This window comes from Benincasa hispida, chromosome 9, assembly GCF_027475165.1.
Source record: "Benincasa hispida cultivar pf3 chromosome 9, pf3_genome.v1.1, whole genome shotgun sequence".
Classification (NCBI taxonomy): Eukaryota; Viridiplantae; Streptophyta; class Magnoliopsida; order Cucurbitales; family Cucurbitaceae; genus Benincasa; species Benincasa hispida.
This window is the reverse complement of record NC_143486.1, coordinates 89102707-89116212: the sequence shown is the minus strand read 5'-3', so window position 1 is coordinate 89116212 and position 13506 is coordinate 89102707. Positions and strand designations below refer to the sequence as shown.

Here is a 13506-nt window from a genome sequence, read left to right as displayed (position 1 = left end):
AAAAAGAAGAGAGCGTATATGGCAACATCTATTTTGGGTCCAACAATCATGAGGTAAATTAGTGTCTTATCCACTAAGCTAAACTCAGATTGACGCGTATGACATCTGCTAGCCAAAATACTGATTTGTTGATTGCTATCAGATATCAATATGTAATGCAGCAGTTGAGATCTATATCCATGACACATTTGACACATGCATATGCGTGTGTATACTCACATCCTAGAAGCTTCACTCAACCACGTAGGGACAGAAATTTACACTTTAGGAAGAGAGGAGATACTAATCAATAGGCAATCTTAAATGAATTTGGATCTCTCAAATCATTTCATGAACCTACTGCTTTTCGGAAAAAAAAAAAGCCAAAACCATTTTACAAGCTCGTTAATATCTCTTGAATACTACAAAACCACCTATTCAGATATTAACTAAATCATTTCAAATAGAAGACACGTTGCACGACCTGAGATGTCTATTCAATAGGATTGTCGGCATAAAGTGATTCCTCCCGTTGTCCATTTCAGGTACAGTAATCCATCAAGCAATTCATTTGTCTTTCATCTTTTGCTTTTAGAAAGACCAGACAGGTACAAAATGTTAAAAATTATCGACAAAAAAGGTTGAAACTCTGACCAAAAAAAAAAAAAGAAAAGTATTAAGTTATATCAACCACAATGTGCTGTAAACACAATTTTGACGAACGATGTCACAAATTAGTACACTCTTCCTATTGTTTTCATTCTGGTTACGATTCCTGCTGTAAAATCATCTTTAAGATAGCCTCAATAATCGAACTTCTGTCTGTAAAAAGAACCGCAAATTTGCAGCATATGGATTTACTCTCTAACAGAATTACAAAAGATGTTAAGGGAAGATGCTGACTTACAAAACCAGCTCGCAAAATAAATAAAATGGCTTCCAATCAAATGGCTGGTTCATCATATACGTCACTAACTCCTATAAGGAAAACTACAAAAGTATGTATCCACTAACAGACAATGGAAGAATGATAACTGGGCCACCCTTCATCTCCTCTTCAAAAGAATCCTTTTCCGGAAGTTTATCACCACCACCACCACTGGCTCTTATAATCACATTGATCATGCCGGTGGACAGCTGACCCCTCCGAAACGTCGAAGGAAATTCCCGATATCGAGAACAAAGGACTATTGAATTTCACCATCCTCGCCAAGCTCCCCGTCTTCAAGTTCATCATGATTTCTACGGGAACTGTCTCGATGATCTCTCTTGTGCCTTCTGTGCCTACTCTCACTGTCTGATTCAGGTGAATATGCATGCTGCCAAGAAACATAGAGAGATTTAATTTATGTTATCATTAAAAAAAACAAAGTCACAAGCATCTACAAGGTCATTCACGTGCCTTCCTTGATTTTTTTCGGTCACTGCCATGTTTGCGGGACTTCTTAGACTCCTCTCTCTCATCTTTATCAGAAGCACCATCATCAGTGGCACTATGATGTCGCTTCCGATGTTTCCTATCTTTGTCTTTGTCCCTTTTCTTGTCTTCTCTGTAGACATGAGTATCACTCATATCTACATTTTCACTATCTGTTTCATCCTTCTTGACCCGGCCCTTTTCTTTTTCACGCTCCCTGTCCTTCTCCTTCCGCTCTTTTTCCTTCCGCTTCTCCTTTTCCTCTCGTTCTTTTTCCTTTTTAGCCTGTGAAAATAGTTCTCTTCTCAGGAGGAGAAAAACTTCCAAACAGTTGATCATTACACATTTGTTAAAGTTGTCAAAGAACCCATCTACTTTAACAGAGGAATTGGATTACCACGTACTTCTTTTTTTTTAAATAAATAATTACCGAGGACTTTGACTTCAAAAATAATAATAATTCCAATCCAAATAACAGTCATAACTTTTTTGTTAGAAACTTATTCGAAGGAAAAAGAACGGTCACCATTTCTTTCATTTAAGGAAACTTGGTTTCTTATATAAAATTAAATAAATAAAATCTAAGCTATAACAACCATACAAACCAAAAGGCATCGTCCAAAAGACATCTCTAAGCAAATACACTAAAAAGCCTTCACCCAACGACTCAAAAGTAGGACCTTCAAACTTATCGAGAATAAGAGGAAATGTACTACACCTTCTCCTCCTCACGCTTACGTTCCTTCTCTTTTGCCTTTTCTTGTAAATGCATGATGTATTCCTCAAAAACTTCCTTCGCGAAGCTCTCTTCCCCAATTGATCTAATCCACAACAGAAGAAAAAGAAAGTCCAAATAGAACAGAGATTTGAGTACTTAAAAACGCCATTATAATAAATAACAGAAATCTTTAAGAGCTACCTATACTCTTCACTCTCTTCAAAAAGCTGTTTGCTATCCTCCCAGTTGGAAGAAGTTGTAATCTCCTGCATCACAAATACAACCATTGTAGGTCAGCTTGCTGTAGAGAAAATAATCAGCCAAAATTGGGCTCACATCTCATCAACAGTTTAAAATACCTTGAATGACTGGAGCAGTCCTGAGAAGTCATCAGCTAGACGTTGGCGCCTTTTGACTTCTTTCTCCTCCTTCTCTTTGGCTCGTTCTAGTAAGTCCTCATATACAAGCTTCAACACGGTAGGAAGGGTATTATTAATATCCCAAAACACACATCATGTTCACTTATATGATGATTGCCAATACAAACCAAAGGATGCAAAATTAAAGATACAGACAAGGCAATGAAGTTTTTCAGAGAGGAGGATTTATGGGCCTAGAGTCAACAACGGGAATTTGGGAGTAGGAATGCATTCACAGACGCAAACTCAGCGTTCGGCTTTCCAGGACTAATTTAAAAACAACCCGATGTTTATTTTGGACGTGTCATCCCTGCATAGGGACCATGCTAATCTTCTCTGTATCATTCCAATTTTATCGGATGTCTCCAAAGGGACAAAACAACCATATATTTATAGGATCAAATATTGACATCCTAGTCAGATATTATGAGCATCGTAGTTATCTCAACTTATGAGATCAGAATGCAAATTTTGTTTCAGGAAAATAGAAAAATGAAACAATACAAAAATATTATACATGACACTAGTACAACAGCTAAAGTTAAGAATGTCGTAAATCTTTAAGTAAAACCATATAATCGGAGGGAGAGAGAGGTATAGTTAGTGGATAGAAGGGTTAAGTGGTACCTTAAAATTTATATCTGAAACTGCAAGAGAACCACCCTCTTCAATGGCAGCCTTAAAGTCATCAAATGTCCATGATGAAGTAATGGTTATCTGAAAAGCATTCCCTTAAAATTACAAATGGATTCAGCAGCAGAAACTGTTAATAAAGATTGTGATTATACTACCTTCGCTGCCTTCACCACATCTTTTATCTGAGTTTTTTCTTCATGATACTGCAAGTTTGGACAGATGGGTCGTAAATGTGAGCTTGAGAGTGAAATTTCAAAACCAACTAGGATTCAACAATAATACAACCGCAAACATTTGAACTAAGACATAAAGATGTGCCAAATTACGGAAATAAAATGAGAAATCCGTCAATGCACTTTGAAACTATTTGTTGGGAGTAACAAGAATGCGGCGGTCTTGGAATATTCTTTTCAGGTTAACATGTACCTTCAAGAGGATTCAAGCTGATGAACAGAGGAAAATTCACTGAGCAACAAAATTTGTAAATGCAATAACTCCTATCATCAGCTAAGTTTAACAGTTGGTCCCCCTTTCTCTAATGAGGTCTTTGTGGGCTTAGTTTATTTTGTATGCGCTTGTATCCTTTCATTCTTTATCAATGAGAACAGTCGTTTCTATCAGAGGAAAACTAAGATCAGTTAGACTAGGAACTTGCTGTCAAAAAAAAAACAACTGAATTACCATAAATCTGGATTCAATGTATTTAATTTGCCAGCCAAGAAGTCTGTAGCCAACTTCATTTGATACAATTTCACAACGTAGTTATGTATGCATAGCAAGCACCATTACTCAATTATATAGACCAAAGTTTTCATTCATTGTTTTGATTAGATGGGAAGATCCGAAGATGTTACTTCTTGAATGCTAAAGTTGCTGCAAGTTAAAATGTTGGAAACTAGACATTAAAAGGTCAGCAGAGGCCTTTCGACGAAAATCACACCTCTAAAAGGAAAATGCTCTATGGCTTTAGGAAGTTGGTGGTCTCATGTTATTCTCAATCATCAAAAGAATTTCTACCAGGGAAAAGACTCGAGGACAAAAGACATGCTAAATACCTTTATTCACAGTGCATTTCCTGGTATATTTACTCACACAGTATGTTAATTATTTTTTTGTATATAAGCGTTAGATACTGGAAAATATATTCCATGGAAGAAAGTTGCAAAGGAAATTGAGTGTGGAAAAGGGAGGAGAAAAAACAGCAAAACAGTAATATAAGATAATAACCTTATTCTCTAATTCCTCTATAACATCCTCAAATAAGTCCTTTGGTGTTGAGCCAGATATATTTGATGCAACGGCTTGATACTGAGGCAACTCCTTAACCTAGCAAAAAAAAGAAAAGAAAAATGAGGAAGGGGTGGAAAGATTCCTATCGAAATTTTCACGCTCTGCAGCAGATTAAGAAGTTCTGTACCTTCATACAGTAATCACGCCAGAAAGTTTTAGCTGTAAGAACACCGGCAGTAATGTGTTCTTCCATGAGTTTGCGGAACTCGTCACGGTTTTTTCTTTCAATTCGCCGCACGCGTTCCTTCAAGTGGTTAAACATGAATGTCAGTGTCTTATGCACTTAACAAGGGCGCAACTATCATAAATGATAAAATGACTTGTACAGTAAGACCTTTTGTATCTTCTTCTGCTCCTCCTCCTCCTTTTCCAAGTCACGTATATAGTCCTGTCCCAACCAAATTTGGCATAGAATTTAAGTTCGAATACACAACCAGCAAATCAAATCAAATAAAAAAGAAAGACATACCTGGAAAATAAGCAAGCGATCAAGTTTCTCAAGACGTGAGCATCTTTCGTCATCTTCCAACCGATCTTGTACTTTCCGCCACTGGCTGCTCACCTGAACACCAGAAGACAATCAAGAGAACACGCATAATAAGGAACAGGTAAATTTAATTTTGTACATCCCAAATCCTTGAGGAAAATACCTTTATGTAATCACATGACTCGAGAAATTTCCTATATTCAGCAATATTTTTCTTGTGCTCCTCTGCAGCCCTTTCTTTTTCCTGAATTTAAGAGAGAATGTCAATGTGAATGTTCCATTATCTGGAGAAGGGTAATTTCATAGACTTTCTACGTAAAAGAGGTTATAGTATCAGGTTATCAAGCTAAGAAACATGTTTTTCCAGTTCAGCTATTCGCCATTTTTGGTAAGTTCTTCATGCAGTCAATACAATTTCAATTTTTTTTATTAAAAGCAAAATTCTTTGTCACTTTTTAGTTTCCCTACACTACCACCGACTCACATACAAGCCTCCCTACATAAGGGAAATTTCTCATTGAATGGTGCACATGCACGTGCATGAATAACTAAATGATTCCTACCTTCCTCTCAAGTTCCACTATGTAGCTTTCGAAAAGATCCTCTCGGTCTCTAGAACGTTCAACAGCTTTGAACCGCTCATCATTCTCAAACATACTAACAGCTTTGCTGTCCCACAAAAAATTCAAAGGAAAAACTATAAAGTCAAACAGACTTTACAAGTAGTAAGATAGATAAATAATGACAACAAAAAATAATAACTATGCAACCAACCTCCATCTGGTAGACGATGTGAGTTCCTTGGACTCCTGAGAGATAAATGAATATGAAAGCAAAAATCAGCATCTTTAACAATATTATATAAGAATAGAAAGGACATGACAGAAGAAATTGTATGCACAAACTTACTTCCAACATCTTAGTGAACTCCTCACGAGCTTTTTTTTGTCTTATGCGTCTTTCTTCAGCATCCAATTTTTTCCTATGTCCCAAATACTAAAAACATAAAACTCATCAAAATAATCATAAGGTATGGTCTGCCTTTGTTGCAAAGAAAAACTGCTGGGGAAAAGGGTGAACCAGAGCACCAGAGCACTATTTCATCTCAGTCATTTCAATAAAACTTCATTATAGTCCAATCATATCAATACCTCATGGAATGCTTGCTTCCGCTCACCAAGAGTTTTCAAGGCGCCATATCTTTTGTCATTAATTATTTCTCGCATAGCCTGATCAGATTGAATTAGCATGCAATAAGATAAAAATTGAAAAAATGTACCATTAAACTTGAAAGAAGTCTAAACCAAACAAACCTGCTCCCACGTCCAATCAGACTGAACATTTACAGATTCCAGAAGAGCTTTAAATGCATTCTTTGCCTCCTAATGTTAAAAAATATATTTTTAAGAGAATAAATACACTAATAATGAAAAAAAATACATCTTCACTATTACACCCACGGGGCAGTCAATTTTTGTTTATCTAAAAGTATGACAAGAGAACATGTTTTTCAGAAAGTACCTGCTTGTTGGCAAATACTAACGGTTCATCATCAGCAGATTTTTCCTCTAAAACGGTCTCATTAACTTTTCCTGCAACTGCCATTCCCTTCCTTGCTTCCTATCATGACTCCAAAAAATTATACTGAAAGCTAGTAGACAACTATGAGCCAAATTCAGGAAGGTGAAAATAGTTGGTAGATGAACTAACCAACTTAACCTAGCTTATTTATTCAAATTTAGAAGTAGAAAGATCTTACTTAAAATAAAGTTTCAGAAAAGAAAATAAATCAATATCACTTATCAGGCAAGATGTTCTAGATTTTAATCTCCTAGAAATTACCTCAACGTCTTCCGTGGAAGTCCCATCAACATTATTTTTGACATCTTGAGATGCAAGACTTTCAAAAGGAGGCCTATTAAAAAAAAAAGAAAAAAGAAAAAAAAAACAAATAACACAGTCAACAATGAGCAGAACTAAATTTGTATAATACTCGCACTTGAAGCTGCTATCCAAAGGAAGAGTGGATGTGGAAACTATATCAGCAAGACTAGTGCATACACTGACGAAGCATTGGCATGGACCACAGCAGGAGGACCAGTACCTCCAGAAGCAGCAACAGGTTGAGAAGAAACTGTTCCAATCACACTAGTTGATGAAGCAATGGGTGTGCTGGTAATAGCTGATGATCCAGAAACCGCCACTGAAGGAGAATTGGATACAGAAACAAAAGGAGTGACTGGAACTGGACTCATTGCAACCCCAGGGACCGTTGGAGAAATGCTAGAGTTAACAGAAGAAATTGCTGGTATTTCAGCTTGGGAGAGACCAGCAGCAGGTGTAGGTTGAGGTGTCGTAACAGCTATATCTGTTTGTGTTCCTTGGGCAGCTTCTTTCTGAGCCTGCTCACGAGCCAACTGCGAGCAAATCTACGAAGTTAGATTGAAAGCCAAGAAATCCTTTTGAAAGAAAAAATGAGAAAGAGATATGAAAGTTGTAACCCATGGTTTCAACCTTCAATTCTTCTGGCATGGTCCACTTCGATTCCTTCGTCACCTTATTGTAATAGTACCTATTCCAACTCCATGGTAAACAATTTGAGTGCAAGCTTAATCATGAAGATCAAAGTATGAAACACACCAAAAAAAACTTGAATATGTGAACGCGACAATGCTAATGAAAAACTGGAAATATAGGAGCTGAGGACAGAGACAAAAGAACCCACTTTCTTCCATCTGGAGCAGTAAATTCCTTCCAGACAGTTGATGCATCAGCCCTCTGTAACAATTATTCGAATCTTAAACACGGTTATAGTTTCTTGGGAAAAGATATTTGAGCTAGTTGTACGACTAGGAAAATACAGAGTTGTAAAGATATAATACCAATTATAGAATACAAAAGAGGACAATAAAAAACAATAGTCAAACAAAATATCCAATAAAGAAAACCTTTACACCTTATTAGAGAATATATATACAGAAATAAACCGAAAGAAGCTAAACCAATAACTGATATAAACACATACCTAGAAAGATCATACATGATTCCTGGATTAACAGAAGTTCCAAAAAGTCATGATTTCAAATTATACATCCCAACCCCAAAGAATATTATTCCACGGAGTGACAGAGCCACTATACATCCCAAGATATTGAATATGAATGAAAAGAAAATATTAGAAGAGAATATCTATGACCGTGAATTTTGTCTAGAGAAGCCCTTTCTTCAACATTATAGGTACAAATAACAGATGATTAAAAAAAATGACGATTACCTCAAGTGGTGTCATAAGTTCCAATGGTTTCTCCCAACTAGACTGTTTGGTTTTTTTGTTGTAATAATATCTGGATAGAAAATCATTTTCGCAAGAGAAATCAAGAAAATTGCAAAGTGCTAGAAACAGTGGAAAAATTATACATACAACCTGCAGAATGACTATTAATAAATTAACTGTGTAGCCACAACATCAAGTTGACAAATACTTAAACTTGGATTTTAAGAAATCTAAAAGCTATAACCATGGTGATAAATACAACATCACCTTCTTCCATCAGTCGATGTATGCTCTTGCCAATCAGATGACGACTGCTGATTGAAGACTGGAGCATTGGCAGCCTGATGTTACAAATGGCATGAAAAAAAACCCATCAGGATTCAGAGATCAGCATCTTAATAGCACTGAGGAGTTAACATTAGAAATCTGTCTTAATTTCTCAAAGAAAAATATTGTGTTAGTCCTCTTTTAAGAAAAATAGACCTTTACTTTTTGCCCAATGTGGACGTTACATATAGAAGTGTGTGCGCCTTACAGGCTTATAAAAGAGCTACCATTTTGAACTAATTACAGACCTATAGTAATTACATGAAGATTTTGAAGGGGAACACCAAGAAGAATAATGTAATTTAGCGAAAGCACTCACTCTTTCCTTCTCGTATCACAGACCATAAATAATTGCTTTTATGACACTAAAACAAAGAATTTCAGCCCTTCTTTTGTATCAATGACTGAAAAGCAACTAGTTGTCAAAAAGAATAACAAGGAGGATTCTAAGATTTATATGTACATCCTATCAAAAACCTATCATTACTGAAAATTTCATACGTTTAATTCAAGCATAAATAATAAAGGCAATGAAAAAGTCAATGAAACAAGCGCACTATGAAACTGCCTGAAATCTACTATGGGGCTCACTTCTCCCAAAACATATGATACTATTCATAAAGCAATGCAGCTTTGGGAGACAAATTTTCAGCAGTTTCTACGGAGTCCTCAAAAGCCATAAATCACACACGTTGTGTGTAAACCATATTAAGCACCAATTAATTAGGCCAACACCCCCCCCCCCCCCACTTCTCCGCCCATGCAATCTCTAGTTGTCTCCACAAATACTCACTCGGGGTCAAAACTTTCCCCAACTTATCATATACATCCCTACCTTCATCCATCCTTTCCTAAGACCATTTATCAAGGCCCTGATAAATAAGCCAACACTTGAAATGTGCTAAAAGAAGAGAAATGACAATTACAAATTACAATGAAAAGAATAGAAACAATAAATTGAAGTCCATCTCCTGCATGTTTTCATACAAAACCTATATCACCCCTCCAATCAATGAAGCAGACAAAAGTAAACAGGAAAAGCAGATCATACTGGGTTTAAAGCAGAAACAGAAGAATGCTGGTTAGCTTGATCGATTGGTGAGATAAGGTTTGTAGCCTGGCTTGCAGAAGACATCCAAGGTTGGCTATTAGCAACACCAACAGGTGCATGCATTTGTGACATTGGCTGGAACTGAGAAATGAAACCAACATCATTCGGTGTCAGTCAAAAATGGACAAAGAATATACTAGACAGAAAATAAAATAAAATACTGTCTTCTCGAATTAACAGAAAAGCAAGTAGACAACGTAATGAAAGTGAGGATTACAGTATATGGTGAAGAAAGAGGTAGTCCATGAGCACCCAAGCCATGCATATGATTATTTGGTGCAGGCACATTTTGCTGGGACTGAGGCGGGACAGAAGTAAGCGGCCTTGTCTGAACATAAGGCATTTGTATAGCCTGGGACGAAGGAGTGACATAGCTAGGATGGCCGGGTCTTGGCACTAACTGCGGCATTGATTGAGGATATTGATGTGGCTGGACTTGACCAGCTGGCCCTCCAACATTTGATGAAGATATATTCTGCCCTGCTAACTGGAACTGTTGGGCAGATGATGAAATGAATGTCTGGCCTGGTTGTGCAGGGTTAATTGGTCGATACTGCAGCAGAAAAATCTCAGAGACTCAGATCAACTCTACAGACGTAAAATAGAACATAGACTTCACCAAATATCATAACAAATAGAAAAAACCAAATAAAACCCGGCAAGAATCAGTGAACTAGAATTTTATAGTATGAACACCAATGGAAATAACCAAAAGAGCCAAACACTAATATGCCAAGAAGGAAGGGAAACAGTCCCAGGAATTTGTAAAATTATGATAATAATTGAACAAACGAACTAAATGTTTGATCTCAAGGCAGCAAGTGTAAGCAATAAAACGTATACAAGTACTTCTATATATAAACACACATACATACATATAACGAGCTAAAATCAGAGATGCCTAGTGAGAACTGAGAACTAAGAGAGAGTTCTGTTACCTGTCCACCTGAGGACTGAGACAGATTTTCCATTTCAGAGCATAACCGAGCGTCAAGCTTTGAGCATAAAAAAGGTAACTAGAGTTCACAAAACCAACAGATCAGGTTGCTAACTCCCAGATGAAGTCCACCAAAAGCAAGAAACAGAGACGAAACTGCAAACAACTTAGAAACGTTAGCTAATAAATAACTAATTGGATCCCAACGTATGTCCAATAAAAAAAATGTCTAATTTCAATTTTCAAAGGGTAGTTTCCTGGACGATGGAATCGGATCTTAGCCAACTTGTCAACTTCATACTCCACCCATGACTGGGTGGCTAAAGTAATCTACATTGCATGCCAGTAAATCACAAAATGTCATTCAACGTGCCCTACGAAAGTATTAAAGACGGCGGCAAGAGAACTTAGAATTATGTCAAATTTTCGTACAACTGAACGTCTCAATACGTCATTTATGACGCAAACGCCCGTATGGTTAGGCATGGAAATGAACAACGGTTAGACGGTCTAAATTCATGAAGAAGCAAGTAAACAATGGAACATATATCCCGTCCCGTCATCCTTCTTGTTTCCTATACATCCTAAACCTCCAAATTTCATAACAAGGTGTGAGGAAATACACCGACCGCATGCGGCACGAGTGAGAATATCACCGCACCCTTCACTCTCAAGATTAACAATCTCCAAGAAGCCACAATAATACCGTATAACCAGAAAATTGGCATGATGGAGATTTCAAGACGAGGGACACGGTCGAACAATGACAGACCGATTCCCAAGGGACATAAGTTTCCTATCAAATGAGTGGCGGAGAATCCAATTAGCTCCTCGATGCTTCTGCAAACCCGAATCCTTTCTTCCACTAGACTTCACTTCCTTGAGATAACCCGCGGTTATCTTTAAGAATATAAACAAATTTCAATACTTATGAAGAACCCACCTCCTCGTTAAACGTTTCTTTTTCAAATCCATTCCCTTTGCCCGATTGTTTATCGGAAACTAGATGGACGATGCAGAATCCAATGCACTAAAGAGCCTAAAGAAAAAGAGAGAAATAGATTACTCACAGTTAGGGTTGTTGTTTGAAGTAGCGGTGGGAGAATGGTGGCGCCAAAACCAATACTGGTAGCGGGAAAGGAACCGGAGTGGTCGGATCACGGTGGGTTCGATTGAGTTTTTAGGGTTTGGAAACTGATTGAGAGTACGGATTAGAGATTGAAAGAGGGGTTTTCGGCGGCTAAAAATTATTTACCACGTTCCGGAATTAACCCCTTAGAATTGGAATTGTGCATAATTCACATTCGCCGATCGTTATATAATGGCCTCCAACGGTCGGAGCCACCGTTCGCCGGTCAATCCTTTTGCAAGCTGTCTTTGACCGCGAGTTTGTGTTTTAAACATAAATTATGATTTAGAAAAAAATATATTAATTCTTTTTTCCAAAGATATTGATGATACAAGTAGTACAAGTGTACAACGGTTTGTCGGTTTCGGTATTGGGAGAAAACTAGCACCGAAAACCGACCAAAAAATTGGAATTGTGTAGTTTTGTGGTTTTTTTCATGTAAAGCCAAAGTGAACGAAAAGGAAAGATAATTTATGAAGTATTATCGTTGGATTAACATACTTTGCAACTTTTAAAAATTTAAATCAATCATTTTTTTATGAAAAAATTTAGATCAATACTTTTTTATTAAAAAATTAAAATCAATCAGGTAGTGAGTTTGAAAATTATGCCAACATAAAAAAGAAAATAATAAATCAATACAAAGGCAGTAGACTTGGACTTGGATTGATGGAAGTGAGCTTGATTTTATACACACATATATATATCGATCGGTCGATCGGTTTTCCAAATTTGTTATATAAAAATCGTAGACCGACCGACCTAGAGTCAACAAGAGGGTGGAGCCCCTTGTTCAAGACCCAGAGTCAACACTTAAAGGAACAACCTCTCTACTATCCCTGAAAAGCAGGTAGGAGTGAATTTCATCTTGCACCCTATGTCCCCAGCTATCTACCCGGTCTTACCTCTGAAATGGAGATTTATTGAACCGGCGTTGTTGAGCCAACCCTCACCTATGTAAATCTAAGGATAATCCCGAATAAACAGGATTTCATAGTTAACTCGGGGTTAAGGTTAAGTTACCTAAGTCATTGCTTTGAAATAGTCAGTCTTAAATAGTAAACAGAGTTATAAAGTAAAAGTGACTTATTTCGTGGTCCGATCTTGTGCAAACTCATTGCACAGGACGCCCTCACTCCTCATGTCTGACATGTACGAATCAGGATCACTTTGTATGTAGCACTTTACAACTCTTTGTAAAAACTACGGAGTGGGCCGCATCCGATAGTGTTACCAGAATAAGGCACCCAACCTTATTCATATACTATAGACCATTTTAACCATTTACTCGAACCTGATCCACTTTTATGTCTCCACATAAAGTTCAAGTATTCATGTAATAGTCATTTTAGTTTATTGGATTTATTTATAAAATGAAATAAACAATTCATATATTCAATTAGGGGTGTTTGTGGGTTGGGTTGGGTTGGGTTTAGGGATATTTTAGGCCCAACCCTATGGTTTGGTTTGTATATTTTTCTAACCCAAACTAACCCTTGCTAAATTATGAACCTGAACCAAACCAACCCATAAAAAATGGGTTGGGTTAGTTTGGTTCCATCGGTTCCCTTAAAAAAAAAAAACTTGGAATCACCAATAAAAAACACATAAGATTCCACAATCCAAGAACGATATCCAAAATCTATTATAACAAACAAGTCTCCAAAATTCACAAGAAAGACCATAATGTCTACAAAATTCAAAATATAGGCAACAATATTTTCAAATGTCTATTGTAACAACCCCACTTTCTAGGACTATTAAAAAGGGAATCGCTACTGC

General features: G+C 37.0%; 1 protein-coding gene and 1 non-coding gene across 3 annotated transcripts; both read right to left on the bottom strand.

Annotated features, from left to right (window-relative positions):
* Positions 1-802: 802 nt before the first annotated feature.
* PRP40A (pre-mRNA-processing protein 40A) lies at positions 803-11999 on the bottom strand. 2 transcript variants are annotated; one of them, XM_039041447.2, is made up of 28 exons: positions 11666-11999; positions 10597-10751; positions 9876-10211; positions 9599-9739; positions 8488-8561; positions 8221-8290; positions 7672-7724; positions 7461-7518; positions 7008-7363; positions 6789-6861; positions 6468-6566; positions 6260-6328; positions 6098-6175; positions 5856-5942; positions 5721-5755; positions 5510-5615; positions 5110-5190; positions 4929-5021; positions 4794-4847; positions 4587-4703; positions 4397-4495; positions 3325-3372; positions 3161-3250; positions 2474-2581; positions 2316-2380; positions 2115-2217; positions 1382-1681; positions 803-1298 (listed from the first exon to the last, which is right to left on the bottom strand). In XM_039041447.2, the coding sequence occupies exons 2-28, from the start codon at positions 10627-10629 to the stop codon at positions 1167-1169; spliced, it is 2958 nt and encodes a 985-aa protein (XP_038897375.1). In that variant the 5' UTR covers positions 10630-10751; positions 11666-11999; the 3' UTR covers positions 803-1166. The 2 variants fall into 2 exon arrangements, with proteins under 2 accessions (XP_038897375.1, XP_090173822.1); XM_090317696.1 differs by having other exon boundaries at positions 11539-11687.
* LOC120087443 (U6 spliceosomal RNA) lies at positions 2807-2908 on the bottom strand. The gene has a single exon (XR_005484583.1). It is a non-coding gene; the product is annotated as a U6 spliceosomal RNA (small nuclear RNA).
* Positions 12000-13506: the final 1507 nt, after the last annotated feature.

Coding starts and splice junctions, on each gene's coding strand:
- PRP40A (XM_039041447.2), bottom strand. CDS start 10,629: ATGGAAAATCTGTCTCAGTCCTCAGGTGGACAG. Junction 4,496..4,586: donor GGCGTGATTACTGTATGAAG/GTACAGAACTTC, acceptor TTTTTTTGCTAG/GTTAAGGAGTTGCCTCAGTA. Junction 1,682..2,114: donor GTAAGCGTGAGGAGGAGAAG/GTGTAGTACATT, acceptor CTATTTTCACAG/GCTAAAAAGGAAAAAGAACG.